We start from the raw sequence: 24779 nt of genomic DNA, 5'->3' as shown, positions 1-24779 counted from the left end.
TCTTTGGTTAGATTTATCCCTAGGTATTTTATGATTCTTGGTGCAATTGTGAATGGGATCAGTTTCTTTATTTGTGTTTCTGTTGCTTCATTATTAGTCTATAAGAATGCAACTGATTTCTGTATGTTGATTTTGTATCCTGCAACTTTGCTGAATTCATGTATCAGTTCTAGCAGACTTTTGGTGGAGTCTGTCAGGTTTTCCATGTATAATATCATGTCATCTGCAAAAAGTGAAAACTTCATCTTTGCCAGTTTTGATGCCTTTGATTTCTTTTTTTGTCTCATTGCTGACGCTAGAACTTCCAACACTATGTTAAACAACAGCGTTGAGAGTGGACATCCCTGTCATGTTCCTGATCTCAGGGGGAAAGCTCTCAGTTTTTCCCCATTGAGGATATTAGCTGTGCGATTTTCATAAATGGCTTTTATGATGTTTAAGTATTTTCCTTCTATCCTGACTTTCTCGAGGGTTTTTATTAAGAAAGGATGCTGAATTTTGTCAGATGCTTTTTCTGCATCTATTGACAGGATCATATGGTTCTTATCTTTTCTTTTATTAATGTGATGTTTCACATTGATTGATTTGCGAATGCTGAACCAGCCCTGCAGCCCAGGAATGAATCCCACTTGATCATGGTGAATAATTCTTTTTATATGCTGTTGAATTTGATTTGCTAGTATCTTATTGAGAATTTTTCATCCATATTCATCAGGGATATTGGCCTGTAGTTCTCCTTTTTTGCTGGGTCTCTGTCTGGTTTAGGAATCAAAGTAATGCTGGCTTCATAGGACGAGTCTGGAAGTTTTCCTTCCCTTTCTATTTTTTGGAACAGCTTGAGAAGGATAGGTATTATCTCTGCTTTAAATGTCTGGTAGAATTCCCCTGGGAAGCCATCTGGTCCTGGACTCTTATTTGTTGGGAGATTCTTGATAACTGATTAAATTTCTTCACTGGTTATGGATCTGTTAAAGTTTTCTATTTCTTCCTGTTTGAGTTTTGAAAGTGTGTGGGTGCTTAGGAATTTTTCCATTTCTTCCAGGTTGTCCAGTTTGTTGGCACATAATTTTTCATAGTATTTCCTGATAATTGCTTGTATTTCTGAGGGATTTGGTTGTAATAATTCCATTTTCACTCATGATTTTATCTATTTGGGTCATGTCCCTTTCTTTTTGAGAAGCCTGGCTAGTGGTTTATCAATTTTGTTTATTTTTTCAAAAAACCAACTCTTGGTTTCATTGATCTGCTCTATAGATTTTTTAGATTCTATGTTGTTTATTTCTGCTCTGATCTTTATTATTTCTCTTCTTCTGCTGGGTTTGCGGTGTATTTGCCATTCTGCTTTTATTTTCTTTAGGTGTGCTGTTAGATTTTGTATTTGGGATTTTTCTTGTTTCTTGAGATAGGCCTGGATTGCAGTGTATTTTCATCTCAGGACTGCCTTTGCTGCATCCCAAAGCGTTTGGATTGTTGTATTTTCATTTTCATTTGTTTCCATATACTTTATAATTTCTTCTCTAATTTCCTGGTTGACCCACTCATTCTTTAGTAGGGTGTTCTTTAACCTCCATGCTTTTGGCGGTTTTCCAGACTTTTTCCTGTGGTTGATTTCAAGCTTCATAGCATTGTGGTCTGAAAGTGTGCATGGTATGATCTCAATTCTTGTATACTTATGAAGGGCTGTTTTGTGACCCAGTATGTGATCTATCTTGGAAAATGTTCCATGTGCACTCGAGAAGAAAGTATATTCTGTTGCTTTGGGATGCAGAGTTCTAAATATATCTGTCAAGTCCATCTGATCCAACGTATCATTCAGGACCCTTGTTTCTTTATTGACCGTGTGTCTAGATGATCTATCCATTGTTGTAAGTGGGGTATTAAAGTCCCCTGCAATTACCACATTCTTATCAATAAGGTTGCTTATGTTTGGAATTAATTGGTTTATATATTTGGGGGCTCCCATATTTGGCACATAGACATTTATAATTGTTAGCTCTTCCTGATGGATAGACCCTGTAGTTATTATATAATGCCCTTCTTCATCTCTTGTTACAGCCTTTAATTTAAAGTCTAGTTTGTCTGATATAAGCATGTCTACTCCATCTTTCTTTTGAGTTCCAGTAGCATGATAGCTAGTTCTCCTAACCCTCACTTTCAATCTGAAGGTGTCCTTAGATGTAAAATGTATCTCTTGTATACACCAAATAGATGGGTCGTGGTTTTTTATCCATTCTGATACCCTGTGTCTTTTGGTTGGAGCATTTAGTCCATTTACATTCAGTGTTGTCTGTAGGTTTCATGCTTGTAGTGATGTCTCTGGTCCTTTGTGATCCTTGAAACGTTTCACTCACAGAATCCCTCTTAGGATCTCTTGTAGGGCTGGTTTAGTGGTGATGAATTCCTTCAGTTTTTGTTTGGGAAGACCTTTATCTCTCCTTCTATTCTGAATGACAGACTTGCTGGATAAAGGATTTTTGGCTGCATATTTTTTTTGTTCATCACCTTGAAGATTTCTTGCCATTCCTTTCTGGCCTGCCAAGTTTCAGTAGGTAGGTCTCCCACTACTCTTATGGGTCTCCCTTTATAAGTTAGAGCCTGTTTATCCTTAGCTGCTTTCAGAATTTTCTCTTTATCCCTGTATTTTGCCAGTTTCACTGGCAAATGATATGATATGTCATGCAGAAGATCGATTCAAGTTACATCTGAAGGGAGTTCTCTGTGCCTCTTGGATTTCAATGCCTTTTTCCTTCCCCAGATCAGGGAAGTTCTCAGCTATGATTTGTTCAAGTACACCTTCAGCCCCTTTCTCTCTTCTTCTTCTGGAGTTCCTATGATTCAGATATTGTTCCATTTGATTGCATCACTTAGTTTTCTAATTCTTCCCTCATACTCCTGGATTTTTTTATCTCCCTTTTTCTCAGCTTCCTCTTTTTCCATAATTTTATCTTCTAATTCACCTATTCTCTCCTCTGCCTCTTCAGTCCATGCTATGGCCGCCTCCATTTTAGTTTGCACCTCATTTATAGCATTTTTAGCTCTTCTTGACTATTTCTTAGTCCCTTGATCTCTGTAGCAATAGATTCTCTGATGTCCTCTATGCTTTTTTCAAGCCCAGCGATTAATTTTATGACTGTTATTCTAAATTCTTGTTCCTTTGTATTGCTTAAATCGCTTTTGATCAATTCGTTAGCTGTCACTACTTCCTGGAGTTTCTTTTGAGGAGAATTCTTCCGTTTCGTCATTTTGGGTAGTGCCTGCGGCGGCTCCACGCTGCAGGGCACTTCCCCAGGAGGGGTCCTCTTGACAGCTCTAAGGCAACCCTTTGTGGTTGTTGTTGTTTGAACTAGTTAGTATTCCTTCCTCCTCTGTCTCTTTCACTCCCCCCCCATGTTTGGTAAGACACAGTGAGTAATTCAAGGCCTGACCTTGCCTGGGCTAACAGCTTGGATGGGGCGGTGGAAATGGTGTGATCTGGAGATTGGTGCTTCAACACCCAGGCCCTTTGCCCCATACCTGGAGTTACTGCCTTCTCATTCCTGTCATCACCCCTCCTTTTGGGACCCGATACTATCTGTTGCTGCCACTTTAGCCTGAGAGTTTCATTTCCTGCTACTTTTTTCTTTAGACTGCTTTGTTTTGTGGATCAAAAGGCTGATAGTAGGTTAAGCCAAGCTAAATTTCTGAAATAGCTATGACACTGAAGTTGAGTTAGCATTTTAGCATAGATCCTCTATGGACAAAGAATGGAAAGAAACAGACATTTTAATATATCCCTTTCTGGCTTAAACATAAATCCAAGAAACTGTAAAACTGACCCATCTCTCTTGTTTTTCAGATAGACCACGTGGTGCAGGGCCATGCTGCCTTCCCTGAACTACAAGCCAAGGCCACAGCCAGGTAACTGCTGTCCCTGTTCCCTTTTGTAAGCTCCTGTGCATTCCTGCACTGAAGGCATTCAGTCCCTTTAGGCAGATGTGTGATTTTCAGTTCCTATGGGCAGTGAAGATACCTGGCAGTGTTTGGTTATAAAATGATCCAGGACATACATGCATTAGTTTTCAAAATGATCAAAGAGAATTCAAAGAAATTAGAGATCCCCAAAGAATATGCCAGGAACCCTGGCTGAGAGACTCTAATGTAGTAGAAGGAACATGGATTTGGGGATCAGAACTTCTTGGGTTCAAGTTCAAATCCAGCTTTACTCCTTACTTGGTGTGTGACCTTGGGCAAGTTATCCAATCTCTTTAAGCCTTTCTCTTCATCTGTAAAACTGAGGATATTAACTGCTACAAAATGATTTTCAGGAAATGTTGTTAAGTGAAGAAAGCAAAGAAGTGTTTACAGTTCCCTTCTTTTTATGTAGAAGGAAGATGACTATAAGAAACTGTATGTGTACTTACTCGTGCAAGAGAAATGCAGGAAAGTTAAATCAGAAAGTGGCGAGACTGGTTACCTAGAGGTGGTGGGTAGGCATGCAGTAGAAATATGGGGGAGTGTGAACAGGGTCATAGTGGAAATGGTACTTCTTTGAGTATGTTTTTCGATATACCCTAATTCTTAGAACCATGGTGATACTTCTTGTATCCCTGAAAATAGGAGGGAGGGAGGGAGGGAGCAAGGTTGGTTAGGTAGGTAGTTTAGGTAAGGTAGGTAGATAGATAGTTATGAGGATATACATATGTGGTGAGAATAGGCAAAGTAAAATACAGTTAGCAAAAACGAAACGTATTATATTAATAATGAATAACATAACCACACTAAGAAGGGTTTGGGAAAGAAAAGAACTAACTTAAGTAATTGGAAAAAAATGTTTTGATAGTATAATGTATGGCTAAAGATAAAATAACTGTACTTGAGTATTATAGTCTAATTCCTAAATTTGTTTTTCATAAATGTCTGTATGAGCTCTTCTGAAAATCTGTCATGTGTATACCACAACTGAGCAAATAAATAAATATATTATGGATAATGGAAGCCAGGCTTCTCTTAAATAGGGAAAGGGAAGGTTACAATGAACCCTATGGTAGTGGGTGGAAATTGGAGATATTAGGATCAAATTGTGATTTTGTATGTATGTGTGTAGGTGTAGCTATGTACAGATAGAGCTATAGCTATAGAGAAATAAATCCAGTATATATGTTCATGTGTGAGTACACATACATATATTCCCTGTGTTCTCTGCTGAGATGGCCTAGAAACAATGACCCCTAGGAGCAGTTTGCATGGCTAGCACCAGATGCTGGTTTTTAAATAGTGTTCTCTACCGAAAAGTAGGTTTTAGAAACATGGCCGATTCCAAAGAGAGGGCGGGGGACATGTACACATGAACGTTTTGTGATGCCAGAAAGTAAGGAACTACTCAAAGAAGAATTGTCGAAGGGCATAGGAGCCAGCACTAAAAATCTCTCAGTGGTCTTTGGGGACAATTTGATCAACTGAATTAGTAATGATAGTATAAAGTGACTCCTTGAGGCCATACTTATTGAAGAAATAAGTGGGGAAGAAAAGGCAGATTTCCCTTTGCACTGCAAGGACCATGTACTTGAAATTAATAAATGTGGAGGAGAGGTGCCTGTGTGGTTCAGTCAGTTAAGCATCCGACCCTTAGTTTTGGCACAGGTCATGATCTCATGGATTGTGTGTTCAAGCCCTGTATCAGGCTGTAGTGTTGATAGTGTGGAGTCGGCTTGGGATTCTGTCTCTTCCTCTCTTCCTCTCTCTCTGCCCCTCCCCTCCTCATTCTCTCTTTCTCTCAAAATAGATAGACCTTAAAAAATAAATGTGGAGGGAATAATGGAACTAAAAGATCATCGTTAGGCAAGCAGCACTTGTTGCAAGCAAGAATCACCAATGGATGCTGAAATTAGTGAGTGAAAGTATGATGCAAAGCAGGATACATGCATAGTCCCAAAGTATCTCACTCATTAATAGCAAAGGAAAAAGGGTAACTTCACAGTGGAGAGATCTGGCAGACAACACCTCTCTCATGGTTCGTGAGTTCGAGCCCCACATCAAGCTCTGTGCTGCCAGTGTGGAGCCTGCTTGGGATTCTCTCTCTCTCCCATTCTCTCTGTCCCTCCCCACCCTCTCAAAAAAAATAAATAAACTCAAAAAAATAATAATGTACTTATGTTAATTTCTTAGGTGATGAGTATAGGAAAATCTGTGTACTATTTTTGTAACTTTTCTGTAAGTCTAAAGTTACTTCAAAATGAAATCCATTTATTATTTTTTGTTAACTGCTTAAGACAGGAGTGCTGTTGGGCCTTTTTAGAAAAGTAAGGTATGCTATAATATTAACAGAAAAACCCCATGTAGCAAGTACATGGAAAATGAGAGACAGTCTAAGGTAGAGGTTAATATCATAGACTCCGGAGCCTGTTTGAATAGTGGGGAGCATATGGTGACAAGGGTCAAGCTGTTCTAAGTTTTCAGGGAATGAAAGTAGTAATGATGGAAGTTGTCGTTATGGGTGTCATTACTTATATTAGACATTTCCACCCCACCAAGGGGCTTACATTCTAATAGGGGAGGCACCTACACAGAGCAGAATGAGATGCATACTATACTAGAACGTAAGCTGTCTGGGGGCACCTGCGTGGCTCAGTCGGTTGAGCACCCAACTTCCGCTCAGGTCATAATCTTGTGGTTCGTGAGTTTGAGCCCCACGTCAGGCTCTCTGCTGTCAACACAGAGCCCCACTTTGGATCCTTGCTCTCCCTCTCTCTCTGTCTTTCTCCTGCTTGCGCACTCTTTATCTCTCTCTCAAATAATAAATAAACTTAAAAAAAAAAAGCAGTCTATTGTCAGAGTGTAGATAAGGAATGGTCCTGCAAGGGATTTTGAGGAAAGCTTCAGAAACTTTCCCTTCTAGCAATCCCTGGTTATGACCCTCTTACCACTGAGAGGGATCACACCATGTAACTTCATCAACTCACACTTTATTTGGCTTAGAGACCATGTAACCTAGAGCAAGGGTTCCTACCTTCAGATCATGAGCGAACCCCTTAATTTGTGTGCAGAGTTTTGTTGATTGTATTCGTACGGGTATAATTCTCTGAAGAGAGGCCATCACTTTCATCAGATTCTTGAAGGAATCCAGCATTCATAAACCACAAACCCAAAGACAAGAACACTGGATTTGGAGTTCAGAGATTTGGATTCAAACCCCAGCTTCCAACACGCATCATCATATGAATTTGTTTCCCCATCAGAACATGGGGTAGTCACTCTGCAAGAACCAGCCCTGGGTACCTCTGAGAATTTGTTTTGATTTTAATGAGGTAATGTATTTGGCAAGGCTTTGTAAACTCTACTGTGACAATTATGACAACAGCTCTTTCTGCCACTATTACTAATGGTTATAAAAGTGGAGGATGTTTTGGTGGTGGTGGTTCTAGGGTTAAGCAGCAGAGCAGTCATCCATAACCTGCTGACCTTCTTGCGGAAAGTGTGGTAAAGTAGTCAGAATGCTGGGCTGAGAATTGGAGGTCTGGATTCTTGTGCCATATCTGCCATAATTGTCTCAGTGACTCAGTTTCCTCACCCATAAAACCACAATAATACTTCCTTGCTTACCTCATTTTACAGATGTTATGTGGATGAAAATAGATTGTGGAAATGCCAGTCTCTGAAGATCTTAAAGCCCAATACAAACCTAAGGGATAGGTAGATTTTGGAATGCAATATTCAAAATTTCCACAGCTCTACTCTGTGGATGAGCCTCATGTGAATAGTTTTTATAGAGAAGAAGAGAGAGAGATTTATGGATTAGTGTGCAGACTCAGAGAAACAACAGCACAGGGTGGTGCAGAAGCAGCAACTCATAGAATTCAGAACTGGAGTCAACTGGATTTAAATCCCAACTCTTTCCACATACTAGTCGACTTTACCCCGTCTTCCTACTACCTCCCTGTATTTCTCCCCTTTTAGAGCTAAGATTCTCCAAAGCATTGCCTCCATCCTTGGTCACTATTTCCTCACTTTGTATACTCATCCCTTGCCCACTTCCATTTGAATTCTGTACCCATTGACCCCTGAAACTGTTAAGGTTAAGGTCCCTAGTGACCTCTGTTGCTGAGTCTATAGGGTGCATTCCAGTCCCCATCCTTGGGGTCTCAGCAGGATGTGGCATCAATGATCGCACCTTCCTCTGCTTTATAACACTCTCTTTCCTTGGCTTTCTTTCTGGAATGTTAACTTCTCCCAGTTTTCTTCCTATATCTCTGGCTTGTCCTTTTAGTATCCTTTTCAAGTTCAAGACTATCACATCAAAGTTCTTTACAGCTAGGGTTCTGGACCCTTTTCCTTCTCTCTTTGTCATTCTTCCAAGATGCTCCCATCTATATATACTCTTGGCTTCATTTCTTTCTTAAATTTTACATCCAGCTCGTATATTTAGCAGGTATTCAATAAATGTTGGTTCTCTTTCCTCTCACGTTGCTTCTATTGTTTTGTAAAAGAAAGTGCATCTCTGTCTTACAGATCTATGAATAGAATATCCCAAGACTACAGAGGTCTTAGGACGAAATAGGCATGACTTTACTGAAGTGAATTTGGCTGTTTGGAAAGGACAGCAAATCCCTGGGAATCAGAGACTGTAGGTCTCTTTTGGTGCAGCTTGAGGCTCTCTGAAAGCAGAGTGCAGGTTACTCCTGCCTTAGAGCTTAGCATCAGCAAATCCTATTTGAAACTGCAAGAACAAGTGCTGATAAACAGATTTAGTATTTCATACTCTTGATTTTCCCTAATCTTCTCAGACCCATCCCTGAAGAGTGATGTTTTGTGAGCTTATAAATTAAGTAAACAATAACTAGATGTGCTCGTGCGTGTAATTGGCAACCAGAGTCTCTCTCTCTCTCTCTGTGAGGCCAAACTTTCACTCCTTAGACAGAGACTGCCTTACACTGATCATAACTTTGGCTATTTTCCCCTAAACTGTCCTTTATTGTCTTAATTCTCTTATAGAACCTTAACTCCCACTGTCTCAGAAGGAGGTTCTGGTGATAGCAGAATTTGGTGGGGAGGTGTTGGCACAAACCACAAGCGCTAGATTCAAGGTTGGCAGCAGAACAAAGGTGATGAGTAATGAGTGTCTTATGAGCATTTATAATAGTGAACAAAGTTAAAAAAAAGTCCCTATTTTCATGGAAATTATATATACACAGTAGATACATACAAATTGTGTGTGTGTAGGTAAAGAGCACACATTTGCACACCAGGAGTTGATAAACTTTCTAAAGAAAAACAGATGAGGGGCACGTGGGGGGGCTCATTCGGTTAAGCGTCAGATTTCATCTCAGCTTATGCTCTCACGGTTTGTGAGTTCAAGCCCCGTGTCAGGCTCTGTGCTGACAGCTCAGAGCCTGGAGCCTGCTTCGGATTCTGTGTCTCCCCCTCTCTCTGTCTGTCCCCTGCTTGTGCTCGCTCTCTCTCTCTCTCTCTCTCTCTCTCTCTCTCTCTCAAAAATAAACTTAAACAAAAACAGAGATGAGTAAAGAGACAGAACGAGGGGTGTTGAGGTGATGGATGGGAACTCTTTCAGGTGAGGAAGCCATCTTTGATGGGGTGACACTTGTGCGGGACTCTGAATAAAAAGTGGAAACAAACCATGACTCAATGGGTTACGTGGCAACCCAAGAGTATATAAAATAACGAAGTCTGTTTATCAGTACTTGTTTCTGCAGTTTCAAGTAAGATTTGCCGATGGCTTAGCTCTGAGACAGGGGTCTTCTGTTTTTGGAGCTCCCCAAGCCATACCAAAATACCTGAGGAACAGCAAGGCCCCAGGCCTTGAGGCAGCAGCCTGCTTGGGGGGCTCCAGGAGACTATAAAGGCCCTTGTGGCTGGACCAGACAGGGAGGGAGTTGGGAACAGATAAGGGCTTGAAAGTTAGCCAAGGCCAAACCATGGAAGTCATTGAAGGTAACCATGAAGACCCTGGCTTTTATTCAAGGTTTTCATTTCTGAGCCGGAGGAGAAAGCCACCATCAGATTTCCCTTAGAAGGATTGCTTTGGCTGCTCTGTGGAGAGGATACAAGACCCTTTTGGTGGGGAGAGAGGAACAGAGTAGAACAGAGGGCCCCTAATGTCAGCAAGCTCTCAGTCTACCAAAAGGGGACAACTGTAATCAGACGCCCAGCCTGTTGTGAGTTACTTTTACAGAGGTCACTGCAAGAAGTGATCATTTCTTGTGCTCTCCTGGTTTCAGGCCCCTTGAGATGAAACTGGAGATGAAAACTTCAGAATGAAGTTTTCCCAAGCCACGTTTTCTCTCCCAACCTTTCTTTTCTCCCACTCTCTTGGATTTTTCTGCCATTTCTGTAGGGACAGTCAGTGTTTCTCAATCTGATTTATTTCTCAGACCTTTTTTTTTTTCTTTTTGCCGCTGTGATTCCTGTCATCCCACTGAGGGTCACTTTCTAACCCCATGGGCCAAATCTCAGATGCATTTAAAGCTCCTCATTAAAGGCTGTGTATGTTCCACTGGAGCAGGGAAAGGAAAAAGAAAAGACAAGAACATTTATTGAGAACTTGCAGTGTTCCTGACACTGCTCTTTCTGATAGTTATATCTATATATATATCTACCTATATATATATATATATATATATATCTACCTATATATATATATATATATATATATCTACCTATATATATACACACACATATACATACATACATATATATGTATAATTTCATTGAATTCTTTTTTTAATCAATAAACTTTATTTCTTTTTTTTCTTTTTCTTTTTTTTTTTTACTTTGATCCAAATTAGTTAGCATATAGTGCAACAATGATTTCAGGAGTAGATTCCTTAGTGCCCCTTACCCATTTAGCCCATCCCCCCTCCCACCCTCCCTCCAGTAACCCTGTGTTTGTTCTCCATATTTATGAATCTCTTATGCTTTGTCCCCCTCCCTGTTTTTATATTACTTTTGTTTCCCTTCCCTTATGTTCAACTGTTTTGTGTCTTAAAGTCCTCATATGGGTGAAGTCATATGATTTCTGATGAGGAAATGAGGATTAAAGGGACCTCTTCGACTCCACTTCTAAAGATTATTCTCACTTTCCATTCTCCTCTGGTGTTCTCAGATTGCTTCCTTGGCCTTTATGGCTCCTTGAGTCTCAGCCCCTCATTCTGACAACTGGGGCCATCAGTCTGTCAGCAAGTATTTACTTGGGCTCCCCTGAGCTAGGACAGTCATGGAACGAGGGTGATGATATTAACACCTTTCATCCCCTAGGATGTGCCAGGATAATCACTAAATTCTTGATGGCTCTTGAATGAGAAATGTTTCTTAAACAGAAATAAGCTACATATCATAATGCCTTTCTTTGGCTTCTGTTTTGCATGCAAGGATTAGCAAGTACTCAGGGCATTGGGGTCCCCTCAGAAAGACCGAGGACTGTGCTGACTTAGGAAATAAATTCTCCATTTTCTCCCTCTCGGTGGTTACTGTTGCTCAGCACAGTGCCTGGCACATGGAAGGGGGGTGGTGTCCCAAGATATTTTTCCTCTTCCCCGCTCCATTCTGAGGTGTAGACCAGAGTGCCTGGAACATCGTGTCCATATGACTCCAGAGATCCACCCTTTGGCAAACCAGTGGTACAGTGAAACATAGAGTTGTAAACAACCCAGAAATTCCAGTTCTGGTATTCTGCGTTGGAAGACATGTATGTAACACAGTGCCATGTAGGGAGAGCTAGACAATGAATAACATCTTATGCCAGACAAGAAAGTTTGTGCTTTATCTTGAGGATAATGGAGAGCAGCCCCTGAAGGATTCTAGGTAGGGGTGTGAGTCATGATCACAGTTGAATTTTAAAGTTTACTTATTCATTTTGAGAAAATGAGAGAGTGAGAGAGTGTGCGCAAGCAGACAAGGGGCAGAGAGAAAGAGAGAGGGAGAGAGAGAATCCCAGGCAGGCACAGGCCTGTTACCACAGAGCCTGACCTGGAGGCTCAATCCCCCAACTACGAGATCATGACCTGAGCTGAAATCAAGAGTGGGACTTGATTTCACCCAGACACCCTCCTCCCCACACCCCAAGTTGCATTTTAGAAGAATCACCAAGGAAGCAGTGTAGGAAACCTAGTTGGGAGTGGGCAAGATTTCAAGAATGGACTTCCAAGAGGAACCATTGGTTGGGTTGTTGGCTCTCTGAGCTGGAACTCAGGAAAGAAATGAGCAGGAGACACGAGCATTTTTGAAAGTCCTCAGCCCTAGATGGTACCTGGAGCCACGAGAGGAAGATGGGATCATCCAAGGGTATGGAAAGAGGGACAAGTCTCTGGGAGACTTAAGATATTTAAGGGACAAGTAACGAAAGAGAACCAGCTGGAGAGGAGGTACGAAAACCAAAGGAGTATAGTGTCTGGAATCAAGAGAAAGAGAACCAATGAGTAAGAAGTGGTAAAATGGTACAGAATGAAAGAGAATTCAAGTAAGATAAAGGCAGGAGATGGTCCATTGGAGTTGGAAGCAAAGGCTATATCGTTCCTCACTGTGGGACCAGTTTCAGTAGACTACATATTGCAGCGGGTCAAGAGGTGAGGAACTGAAGACAGACAGACTTCCTCAACTCCTAGAAAGGACATACATGTCTTCTTCTAGACCATGTATTATGATTTTTGCTTAGAAATTATGGTCACTACACTTCTGGGCAGCCCAAGAATCCAAAGAATTAACTGATTTATAGAGAGGGAGGAGAGAGTAGAGATTCCAGGGGTGCTATCCTCATCTAAGATTATAAATAATAAAGTCTGTGAACAGTCTTCCCTGACTCTTGGATGTTTCAAAGCTAGAAATGAATTTCCTACGAGGGGAAGGGAGGGGGAACTATTTATTCATTACCTCTCATTGTACAGTGCTGAGGCTCTATATTGAATCTTCACAGCAGCCTGTAAGGGAAAAGAATTAGTCCTGAATATAGAAAAGTTAATGAAGCTTAGGGAATTTGTGTACCTGACCACCCAGCTGCTACACAGTGAATGTGCTGTGTGAAGGTTGCAACTGTGTTTTCTTCAACATATGCAGTGGGACCGGGGCAGCAGGAATTTCTCCCTCTGACCGAAGATTCGTGAGCCTGGGGGTTGTGGAGGGAAGGAGAAGCACACACTTGAAACAGTTGATGTGTGATTCCCGAGCTGGGAGAGGTCAGACCGCCATTTGAGAAGGAATTGGTAAAAAATAAAAACATAAAAAATAAAAAAAAAAAAATACAAAATGAAACAAAGTCAAAACCAAAAAAGGCATCATGTAAGGTTAAAATTATGTGAATAATGATGTGCATTTGTTATTATAATGTTTTCCAAGTGCATTTCATTTTGAATGATATACTCAGATAGCACACATGGTAAGGTATAATTGGAAAAACGTGCAGGAGAATGGCCGCATTCAAAGAATAAACATACAGCTGTGAGGAGGTTAGGAGTCAAAGGGGTAAGCATATGGCCCGTCCCCCAGGGATCTCATTAGTGCATGAGTGACCATATATGTAAGAGGCTAACCGAATCTCACTGTTTGCAAAGACCCACGGTAAATGAGACAATGACAAATCAATAGTAATTAGGCCTATAGGTTCTTATTGACCCAGATGTCTGAAACCAAATGCCCTGCCCTGAGATTCCTTGAGAGGCAAATGAAAAGATTTATAGATGTGTGATTTTAAAAAAAAAAAAAAAAAGCCCTTTGCTTTAAGTGCAGTGATGGTATTCTGAAGTCGGATGTTGCTAGAATCAGTGCAAACTCTGGATTCTGGCTCGGATGGACGTTCCTGTGGCTTTTGTGGTCAATGTTCCTTTTGGACCATGAGCAGCGAGAGTTGGGAAATAGAAAACCAGGATGTGATCGTATTCTACCGAGGTATATGGCTCCGGCCCTACCTTCCAGGGAGGCCTCCAGGATCCTCTCCTAACACTGTCAGAGAATCATGCTAAAGCAGAGTTCGAATGTGGGTTTTGACAAGTCTTTTCCGATCTGGGTTACAGATATGGCTTCAGAATCCCTCAGAGAAGGGTTCGTTTAAATTTGAACTTGGTCACTTGTCTTCACTTCTTTGAGCATCTTGCATAGGCTTGCACACGTGCACACAGACATACTCCCTCACTCTGGCACTTACATGGAGCAGTTTTGGTTTTCTATCCTTCCTATATTGGAGTTCCACATAAAATTTTTATTTAACCAAGGGCACCTGGGTGGCTCAGTCGGTTAAGCGTCCAACTTCAGCTCACGTCATGATCTCACAATTCGTGGGTTTGAGCACTGTGTCAGGCTCTGTGCTGATGGCTCAGAGACTCGAGCCTGCTTTGGATTCTGTGTCTCCCTCTCTCTCTGCCCCTCCCCCACTTGCGTTCTGCCTCTCTCTCAAGAACAAATAAACATTAAAAAAAATTAAGAAAAATTTTTAACAAAAGAGTTTGAAAAACACTGCTCTAGTTGTTTGTTTCTTCCTTTAATGTTAGTTTAGAAAACTTTTGGGAACTTCATGGGCTCCATGGGAACATTCACAGTGTCACAAAACTGGAATTAGAAATCTCTGAGCGAGGGGCGCCTGGGTGGCGCAGTCGGTTAAGCGTCCGACTTCAGCCAGGTCATGATCTCGCGGTCCGAGAGTTCGAGCCCCGCGTCGGGCTCTGGGCTGATGGCTCAGAGCCTGGAGCCTGTTTCCGATTCTGTGTCTCCCTCTCTCTCTGCCCCTCCCCCGTTCATGCTCTGTCTCTCTCTGTCCCAAAAATAAATAAACGTTGAAAAAAAAAATTAAAAAAAAAAAGAAATCTCTGAGCGACACTCCTAAAGCATTTTTGAAATTCAAATACTGTCATCTTGAGTTCCTTAGATATTACCCTCCCTTGGACATTGATTTCCTATACTTTTCTTCCTGCCATTGTTCAAGCTGTGAGATCTTTCCAAGGTCACCAGTGACAAGAAGCATGGATGCCATCCTCTGATAAACCCACTTTCCTCTAGAATCGTTGGTACAAGACTTTGAGAATGAAGCACATTTAAAGAGGGGAAGGGCGACCAAATTTAACCTTTGTGCCTTGCAGTAAGATTCAGCTCCGTGAGATAGGTATTATGATACCCATTTTATATGGGATAACTGAAGTTCACAGAGGGAGAGTTACTGGCCCATGTCACCCAGCTACCGATCTGAGCCCAGATCTACCAGAGGGCCAGGGCCAGGACTACCGTAGCTCTCAGTCTCCTCACCTCTGTCTCCCTCTCCCCCAGACATGTGGAGACTGAGAGGTAGTATGACTCCCTCATCCTGCATCCAAAGAGACTGAGCCTTAGAAAGGAGCAAGAACAAACGTGACGCCATTTGGTGCCTTTGGGTAGGAAATCAAGTCTCCTAATTCCTGATCTAACTGCATTCCTCTGTGCTGTCACTTCCTGTGGCCCAGCTCCTATGCTGAGTCCAAGAACTTAGGTTTATACTCGTCACCCCATCATTATTGTTACAATTAGCAATACAGATTTTTTAAAAATCCTTTACATATGTCCACTATTGTCCCGTTTACAAAATACCGTATCTTCACATGCATAGCCTCCTTTGATCTTGACAATAACCATGAGGTAAGTTGGACAGGGATTATGATATCTGTTTTTACAGATGCGAAGAAAGTGGTTCAGAAAGTTTGAGTAACTTTCTCATGGTCACACACCTACTAGGGGTAAAGCCCCTCCTGGCCCTGGTCTTCTGATTCCAAGCCTTTCCGCTTTGCACCAGGACATGCTGCCTGTTCTTGGTGATGGCACTTCATGATCTGAGAGTACAGAATGCTGGTTTCTGGGGGTTTGGGTAGTTTCTTTGCTGAAGGTTGGGGACTCTGCTTTGTTTCTGGATCTGATAGGGAAGTACAGATCGTTTCTTTCTGCCGAAGAGTTTGCCTCCCGACCCTACCCCCCCCTTTTGAAAACAAAATCAACGTCTCTTCCAGATGCCAAAGTGTATATGCATATTTGAACAGTCACCTGGATCTGATTAAGAAGGCTCGGCCTGTGGGTTTCCTCACTGTTGATTTACATGTTTGGCCAGACTTCCATGGCAACCGGTCTCCCTTAGCAGATCTGACACTAAAGGGCATGGTAAGTAACAGCCAGTCCTTGCACGAAGGTGCAGGCAGGCCAAAGGCCTACAAAGTTGGGAGGAAGCAAAGTGAGGGGAAAGGAAAAGAGGAAAAATAAACAAAGCGGGGCAAGGGCACACAGGCTTCTTGCAGATTCATCGCTTGTTGCGAAGGCCCTTGCTGCTCCATAGGATGAGCTGCTGAAAGTTCTCATTGTTGCCGAGCCAACCTTGAAAGCGTTAAAAGCAGTATTTCTTACATTTAGCTACTGCTGCCTCTTTGTCCTGTGGAGCGGCTGGAAGTCATGAGCCCCTGCCTTGTGATTTTTTATTCACATCAGTTTGCAGAGTCATGTTTTCTGTCTCCATCCCCAGGCTGCCCAGTAAATAAGTGGTAAATATTACCACCCATGGTCTTGATTGCCATAACCACATGTCTGCTTAAGCTCTGAGTCAGAGCTGTTCCGAGTGCATGTTAACATTATTAGGATTTCAGATTAAGCTTTGCTAAAAGGAAAAGAAAATTAATAACTTACACTGATGGATAAATTCAGCTGCTGGTGACCTTTGGGGTCACTGATGGTACAGAAGATTTTGGGCCCTCCTTTAGGAGCCAGGATCAACTTGTGGCAGAGTTCATAGCCTCCTAAACTAAGATAGAACACCCTGGTGGCCAGGCAAGATTAGGTGGCTGAGTGTAGGTAGTATAGCCATTGAGAATCGTATTTGAGGTTGGAAGAAGCACGTTCAAGCTAGAGAAATAGAACTCAACTTCAGTTCCCGGAAGCCAAGAGAGGCCACAAATAGGAAAATAAACCAGGAATTCAGAATCCAGGAAGATGTCAAGACGCCAAGAAGTCAAGAAGCAGAATGTGCAGTGAATGGAGGTGGGAGTTCAGAATGGAGGCCAAACCTGGCAATTCAGGGTTTACACTGAGTGATGGTAGAACAGGCGGCTGGCTTTGAGAACTTCGAGACTCAAAACTCATGGTTTTATGACTGATTGAGATTTTTAAAGTGTTTTTATGATGCCAGTAGGAAGACCTGATCTTTATTTTCATTACCTAGTTGATACAATCAACTTCTGCTAATAAAAGGGGAGTTGCAGGAAAAGAAAATAAAATGGGACATAGCCAAAGTTATGTCTGTCTGGAGTCCATGAAGCGTGCCCGCGCCACTGACAATGAGCTTGGCCTCCTTACTTGGCCTGCAGAAGCAGAAGAGGAAAGTTGGGAGAGAGTCATGTGGCCACAAGCTGCAGCCAGAAAGCTGCCCTTGCAGATAACTGACTCCTGGGTACCAACAGGTTGGGGTAGAACACATTTTGTGTGGGTAAAGAGTGAGTGACTTAACTGGAGACGAATACCTGAAGCCAAATGTAATGGGCCTTTAAAATGTTCACGATGTTAAGAAGCATGACCAGTTCATAAGATGACCCCACAACAATGCAGGGCTGTGGAGTGAAATGATCATGGGTCTGGAGCCCATGGCCTTGGATCTGGAGTCCTTCCCTCTCTTGCCAACTTCTGTCATACCCAGCTTCAATACCCAGCATGGCAGGACTCATGGCTCCCAGTGTCTTTTCTCTGTTCCTTAAAACCAAGCCTGACACCCAAAGACTTAAGAATTGCCACCGTAAGGATATTCTTATAAAGGTAACGTCAATCCAAAGTATAATTCCAAAGGAGCCAATGGAATGTTTTCATGAACGCCTGTCTCATTATAACAAGTACAGCTAAGTACATGCTTACCAAAGGAGGCTTCTTACACGGGGACATACTCCCAATTGTATCAGAAGATCCTAGTATGTTTACTTTTTAAAAAGTTTTACAAACATAACTCACATCTCATGTACTGTTTCTTAACACTGATTTCCTTTTGTAACTGGCCTTGGGTTGGGCTTACATTGGAATAGCTGTCTTTCCATGAATTTACATCACATCACTAGAAGGAGAAGGTGACCTTGGTAAGACAAAAGGAAGGAAATTCTGGACTAAAAATTTCTCCCAGTATTTCTTGCTTTTTTTTGAGAGAGAGTGAGGGGCAGAGGGAGAGAGAGAGAGAAGGAATCCCACAAGGGGCAGAGGGATTTTTTTGAGAGAGAGGGAGGGACAGAGAGAACTAGGGCTCGTGTTCACCCGAAGTGGGGCACAAGCTCACCCGATGCAGGACTCAAGATCACGAACCATGAAATCATGACCTGAGCCAAAGTCAGATGCTTAACCGACTGAGCCACCCAGGCACTGCCCCTGCCAGTATTTCTTTCCCTCAGTTTCAGATAACATCAAACTAATCACCCTGAAATCTCTACTGTCATGTTATCCTTTGTCAGAACCTTCAGTGACTACTATCTCCAGCACTCATTTAGTAGATATTTATTTTTTACCTAGAAGTGCCTGGCACTACCGTAGATACAGTAAGGTACAACAATATGTATATTCACAGAGCATGTTTCAAGGGAGGGAAGGGAAGTGCTTGATAGAATGTCTACTTGGCAACTGTAATTGTCAGGATATTCCCAGTAGAGAAGGAAACCTATGTGATTTCTTCTTTTGGCTTCTGAAACATTTCTCTGGACATATACTAAGTACTTAATATGTACTTAATTGACAGTCAACATGGAGATAAGAAAGAAACCATGTATTGCTTTAAAAACATACATATGAACAGTTTGCTAATATTAAACAGATTGGTTGCTGCTCTTAGTATCCATATGATATGTATTTAATACCAATATTAATGTCCAGGTAAATGAAGCCAAGAGGTTCCCATTTTATCCTACTTATGAAGACATTTGCTTATCAACTAATTAATTAAATATTTGAACTAATACAGGCCTTTTATAGTTGCTGGGTGATATAAGAATAACTAGATGTAATTCCAACCATCAGGACTATTACTGTCGGGATGGGGGACTGGGCAGACAGAATATATAAACAGGTGATACTGGGCATGCCAGCTGCAGGTGCCACTTACTGTCCAGGGCTCCCTAGATGTGTGGGAGATGACTGCCCAGCCTAGTCTCAGAGGTCAGGACAGGCTTCAGACAGGAGGTGACATTGACACTGAGTGAAGCAAGGAAGAGGGTTTGGAACCAGGAAAACCATAGTAAATGCAGTGTTCTAGAGGGGAGGAGAACATGGAACATGAACGCCTCCAAGTTTGGTTCCCTGCATCATTATCTAAGCAATGATAGATTGCATTTAGCATTTTATCTTGGTAGTAAAAAAAAAAAAAAAATCTCAAGAGAAGCCCTGGACCCTCTCTGTACTTCTGCTTTCTAGCACTACACTCTCCCAGTTCTTTATCCTTCGCTCGGTTGACTCTTGTCTCTTATCTTTGTTATTCATTCATTATTGATCACCTACTATGAACACAAAGAAAAAAAGAAACTGTGGGTGTCCCAAATTCACATAAAATCAGGGAGATGATTATTGCGTGCATGTGAGTGTGTGCATGAACATTACGCAGTGTGATACTTGTGATGCAGGTATCTGTGCAAGCCAAAACAGGCGCTCAGTGGATGTCTGACTTTGAATGATTTTTTTTTTTAATGTGGCATTTGGGTAGTAAGACCTGATGCAGACTTCCTCTTCTTCATTTGAAAATACATGTGAGGATGCAAAAAAAAAAAAAAAAAAAACTCACACTGACTTTGAAAATTAACATGTCGTTCAACTAGCAACACCAGCACCAACAGTCTCAGAGAGAATCTGGGAAGAATTTTTAGAATCTAAAAGACTAGCTGGAACTTGTTTCATAAACATAATACATGACATATACGCAAAGTGAACCTCTAGCCTTGCAAGAGGTTAGACCTACCTTCTGCTCCTTGGCTTAATAACGCAAGGTCCCTTTAAGCCTAAGAACAGGGCAGGCCTCCCTCTGTGCTGCTGCTGATGGTTAGGGTGTTTTGCTTTTTTGGAAGCAGCCAGTGAGTTTTATTTCCCAGAACTCTCCCACAACCCCAGACCTTATCTTCCCTTTCAGTTCAATCCATCAGAAAACTGCCAACCCAAGAGGCCAGCTGGGCAGGAAGACCCATCTGGGATGAATGCTGCTGCCCTACGTTCTGAGGATCCCGAGTAAAACTCTGTTACTGGGATTCAACATTAGGAAAAGCTGTGAATTTGGAGGAGGGCTATTGGTTTGCACATCTGCTGCCTGTTCTAACAGTAGAAAACCGGGTAGTGGTGAGGCCACCAAAGCTACCCAAAATAGAAGCTGCTAATTAAAAAAAAATTTTTTTAAATAGGGGCGCCTCAGTGGCTCAGTCGGTTAAGTGCCAACTTCGGCTAAGGTCATGATCTTGCAGTGGTCCGTGAGTTCGAGGCCTGCATCAGTCTCTGTGCTGACAGCTCAGAGCCTGGAGCCTACTTTAGAATCTGTGTCTCTCCCCTCCTCCACCGTCTCTCTCTCTCTCTCTCTCTCTCTGCCCCTCCCCTGCTCATGCTCTGTATGTTTGTCTCTCAAAAATGAATAAACATTAAAAATATTTAAAAAAAAACTGCTAGACTCTGGGAACTGGCAACTAGCTTTAGATCTGAAGAGGCATATCCAAGTTGCAGTGAGTGGGACAGACAGTAAATCATGTGTACTCTCTGCTGGGAAGCACTGAATATGTATAGCTCTCTAGTTGAAATAAATAAAGAAATAATAAAGTGAGTCCATTAGAAAACAACATGTTGCATACAAAGCAAAAAGAAGTACCATTAGAGCACAAGGAAAGGCCTCTTAAAGAATTATTTACTACTGAAACCAAAAGAAAATATTAAAAAGACTCGGCATATTCAGTAGGTTGTTTGTTTTGTTTTTTGTTTTTTGTTTTGTTTTTAAAGGCACATCTCTATGAAATAGGACAGAAACTTAGTGGGGGGAAAAGTGAGCTCAGATGGAAAGCCAGTGGAATGAGGAAAAAAAAAAAGGAGATGATAAAGACAACTAAAAATACAGAATAGCAGAATTAAAACCTGCATTGAAGTCAATAAAAAACAATTTTTACAGAAGAAAATAAGATCACAGCTGCCATATGACCTAGCGTATATTTTACATTTATTAGAAAAAAAATTTGAGGATAGGGACTACCTATGGCTTGTTTACTTTTTAAATTTCAGCAGTGTTTAGGGGTGCCTGGGTGGCTCAATCGATGAGGCGTCCGACCTCAGTTCAGGTCATGATCTCACAGTTGTGGGTTTGAGCCCCACGTTGGGCTCTGTGCTGACAGCTCAGAGCCTGGAGCCTGCTTCAGATTCTGTGTCTCCCTCTCTCTCACACTCTGTCTCTGTCTCTCAAAAAATAAATAAACATTAAAATTTTCAGCAGTGTTTAGGTCAAAGACAGGCATCGAATAATTGCCTTATGGCTAAGCAATTATTTCCGTCTTTGTCAAGGGACAAATGAACAGTGACCTGCCTAAAGTCATAACGCCAAGAAATGGTCTGCCTAAATACAAATGTGACTCCTGACTTTGAGCAAGCACACCCCCACAGGCTGCCTTAACTCATAGCTCTTTACTCTGCACGATACACTAGTGACTGTGAGATGGGAGTCCTAACACCCATCTCACACGTGGTTTCATACCAAACCACACTCCTCAGCCTGGTCCTCGCTCCCCTTCTCTGAAACCTGGCCCTCTTCCTTTCTCCTATGTTTGTCCTTACCCTGGCCCTTGGATTTAAGCTCTGACCTCTTTCTCTCCTCAGTAATGGTGCTTGTTTCCTTCACACCCTAATGGACTCAGATTTCAGAACTAAACAGCACTCCTGCTTTGACCTGGCTGTAAACTCTTCTGCTTTAGAGCTGCCTGCCCTCAGAAGTAGGAACAGGGCATAACCCAGGAATCCTTCCCTTATGCGTGAACACATCATTTTCTTTTGTTCTGGTAACAGTTGGCTCCTGTCTATGTGCACGGCTGCTTCATTTCTCCTTCTGTGATTGACCTGTGGCACTAGGCTAAAAAGAGGTAGAGGCTAGGGATGTGGGCAGCTTAATGGTGTGCCTGGACCAAGTAGACATCTATGTAAATATTTCTCCTTTCCACTTGATAAATTAGTTAAGGGCCCTGCATGTGATGTGTAAAGGGAGCAGAAGCTCGGGTCATAGCAATCGGTATCAAAGCATTTAACACTGATGGCTCTAGGTTCTTTAAAAGGAAAACATAAGAAAAAATGCTTGTATTTAAAGAAATGTGGCATGGTCATGCATCAAGAAAGATGAAGCTAAATATTCATCATCAGGAATGGTGGCCTGTTTTAGATAGTTTTTATGATTGTTTTTATTTTATTTTTTAATGTGTATTTATTTATTTTTTTTTTAATTTTTTTTTCAACGTTTTATTTTTTGGGACAGAGAGAGACAGAGTACGAACGGGGGAGGGGCAGAGAGAGAGGGAGACACAGAATCAGAAACAGGCTCCAGGCTCTGAGCCATCAGCCCAGAGCCCGACGCGGGGCTCGAACTCCCGGACCGAGAGATCGTGACCTGGCTGAAGTCGGACGCTTAACCGACTGCGCCACCCAGGCGCCCCTATGTGTATTTATTTTTGAGAGAGAGAGAGACAGACAGACAGAGCATGGGCAGGGGAGGGGCAGAGAAAGGGAGACACAGAATCGGAAGCAGGTTCCAGACTCTGAGCTGTCAGCACAGAGCCCTACACGGGGCTCAAACTCACAAACTGTGAGATCATGATCTGAGCCGAAGTCAGACCCTTAACCCACTAAGCCACCCAGGCACCCCTGATTGTTTTTATTTTAAATGTTTGGTTGGAGAGTTTTTACCCCTGTGAAACAGTAAAGGGAGCCCAGTGATCAAAGTCAGATCTGCATTGGCATCCTGCTTTGAAAATGTACCAGCTGTGTGACCTTTGACATTAGCTCTGTGAGGTCAGTCTGTTCATCAGTAAGTGGAACAGGCTTCCTTACGGGATGATTGTCAGAATCAACAAGGGGGAGACTATCACATAGTGGACAGACAACATCAGCAAATACTTCGGAACCTGTGGCTTCTGCTCAGTGGCCCTTATCTGCGCATTAGAAGACAACTAGCAGGATTCTTAGTGTAGCCTTTGGATGCCAAGTAGCCAGTCATGAGCCATTCCCCTCAGCCCAGGGACCATCTGGACTCAGCAGCCACGGAGGTCATCGGCTGTGCACGACCAGCTGGTGAAGGCGAACAGTCACTTCGTCCTCACAGAAGCCACATTTCATACTGTACAGAGATTAGTCTTTTCTCTACATAAGTCCTTAGGCTTCACTTCCCTTAACCACAGCAGGAAACACTCAAATTTTGTGTGCCTTACAAAACTTTAGTGCTGGAGGAATTTAGAAAGAGGGCATGTGTCTCGGTATATATGACTAGTTTCAATTCTCAAATTAATACTACCTCTTTGTTTTGGCGCTTTTTAAAACATTCTTTTCCTGAAATATCCAAGAAGTCAATTCATCAAATGTAATCAAAGAAGCAAGTCATGTCAGAAGCCTATCAGGCCATGAAAACACCATATCCCCCAGTGGTTGAAACGTGTTTTCTCTGCTTCCTTTTGCAAGAACAGCGCTACCCAGAACGGAAAGCTATTTTCTCGTGCTTTGAAGAGCTGTGATTTCTAACATAAGACCATATGCTGCTCAAACTGCTGGAGAGGTTGAGTCCTGCTCCAACGGCTCTTCAAAGCAAGCCCAGAGCAAGTGTGCATGTGAAAAACCGAGACAGAGAAAGGGAAGACGCATTGTAAGATCTTAGCCGGTTCCCAGAGGACGGAACCCCAGCTAGAGACGGGCCTTGCTAAACAGTGTCCGATGTGGATGGAGTCAGCAATGCAGATGAGGCTTTGCAAGATCTCAGGAGGAGCCACAGGCTGTCTCCCAGTGGCTTCCTCTGATGGGGAGGAGGATGCCAGACCTGGAAGCTCATGGGCTAATTCAAGCAGCTCGTGACTGATAACATTTATCAGGCTTGCAGGGATGTGCACTCTTTGACATGGGTTTGTTGATGATTTTGTTACAATTTAATGCCAGTTCATCTCACTGTTTTTGTTTTGTTTTGTTTTTACATATTTTTGCCTATGACAAATTGAGTCGTATAACAAAGCTTAATATCCTAAGTATCATCTAGCTGGTTTTCTGATAACGCATTTTCTTATTGAAGTATCTAGTTTAGCAGCTCGTATTTTGTTTTGTGATAGGTATCATTTTCTCCAGGACTGTAGCGTGTCAGGCACCATGACAGATGCTTTACATGCATCATCACCAGCATTTCTCACAGCCCTGCCTGACAATGTCATTGCCCCATTTAAAAGAACGGAGATGGGGTGCCTGGGTGGCTCAGTAGGTTGAGCGTCAGACTCTTAATTTCAGCTCAGGTCACAATCCCAGGGTTGTGGGATGGAGCCCTGCGTTGAGCTCCGTGCTGAGCATGAAGCCTGCTTAAGATTCTCTCTTCCTCCGCCCCTCTCCCCTGCTCGTGCTCTCTCTGTCTCTCTCTCTCTGTCTCTCTCTCTGTCTAAGGTTCAGAGAGTCACAGCTATTTTTTTCCTAGAGGGGGAAAAAAACAGAAGTGATATTAGAAACCTGGTGTGTTCAGATTGAGGCCCCTGATATCCATTAGGAGGAAAAAAAAATTTAAGGAAAAAAATGTTTTTAAAGAAAAAAAATTAAGTTTTTGTGTTTTCATATTCCCACTCTGTTTTCAGTGTGTCTGCCATATTTTC

At 42.2% G+C, this 24779-nt stretch overlaps 1 protein-coding gene across 14 annotated transcripts in view; it reads left to right on the top strand.

The window, feature by feature from the left end:
• Positions 1-24779, top strand: part of FGGY (FGGY carbohydrate kinase domain containing) — a 425323-nt gene that overhangs the window by 302764 nt on the left and 97780 nt on the right. For all 14 annotated transcript variants that reach the window (XM_047872219.1, XM_047872229.1, XM_047872228.1 and 11 more), the window contains 2 exons: positions 3836-3897; positions 15948-16095. In XM_047872219.1, the coding sequence (XP_047728175.1) occupies positions 3836-3897; positions 15948-16095 (210 nt within the window). The remainder of the gene's footprint in view (positions 1-3835; positions 3898-15947; positions 16096-24779) is intronic.

Source organism: Prionailurus viverrinus, chromosome C1, assembly GCF_022837055.1.
Source record: "Prionailurus viverrinus isolate Anna chromosome C1, UM_Priviv_1.0, whole genome shotgun sequence".
Taxonomy (NCBI): Eukaryota; Metazoa; Chordata; class Mammalia; order Carnivora; family Felidae; genus Prionailurus; species Prionailurus viverrinus.
This window is presented reverse-complemented; position numbering and strand designations above follow the sequence as displayed.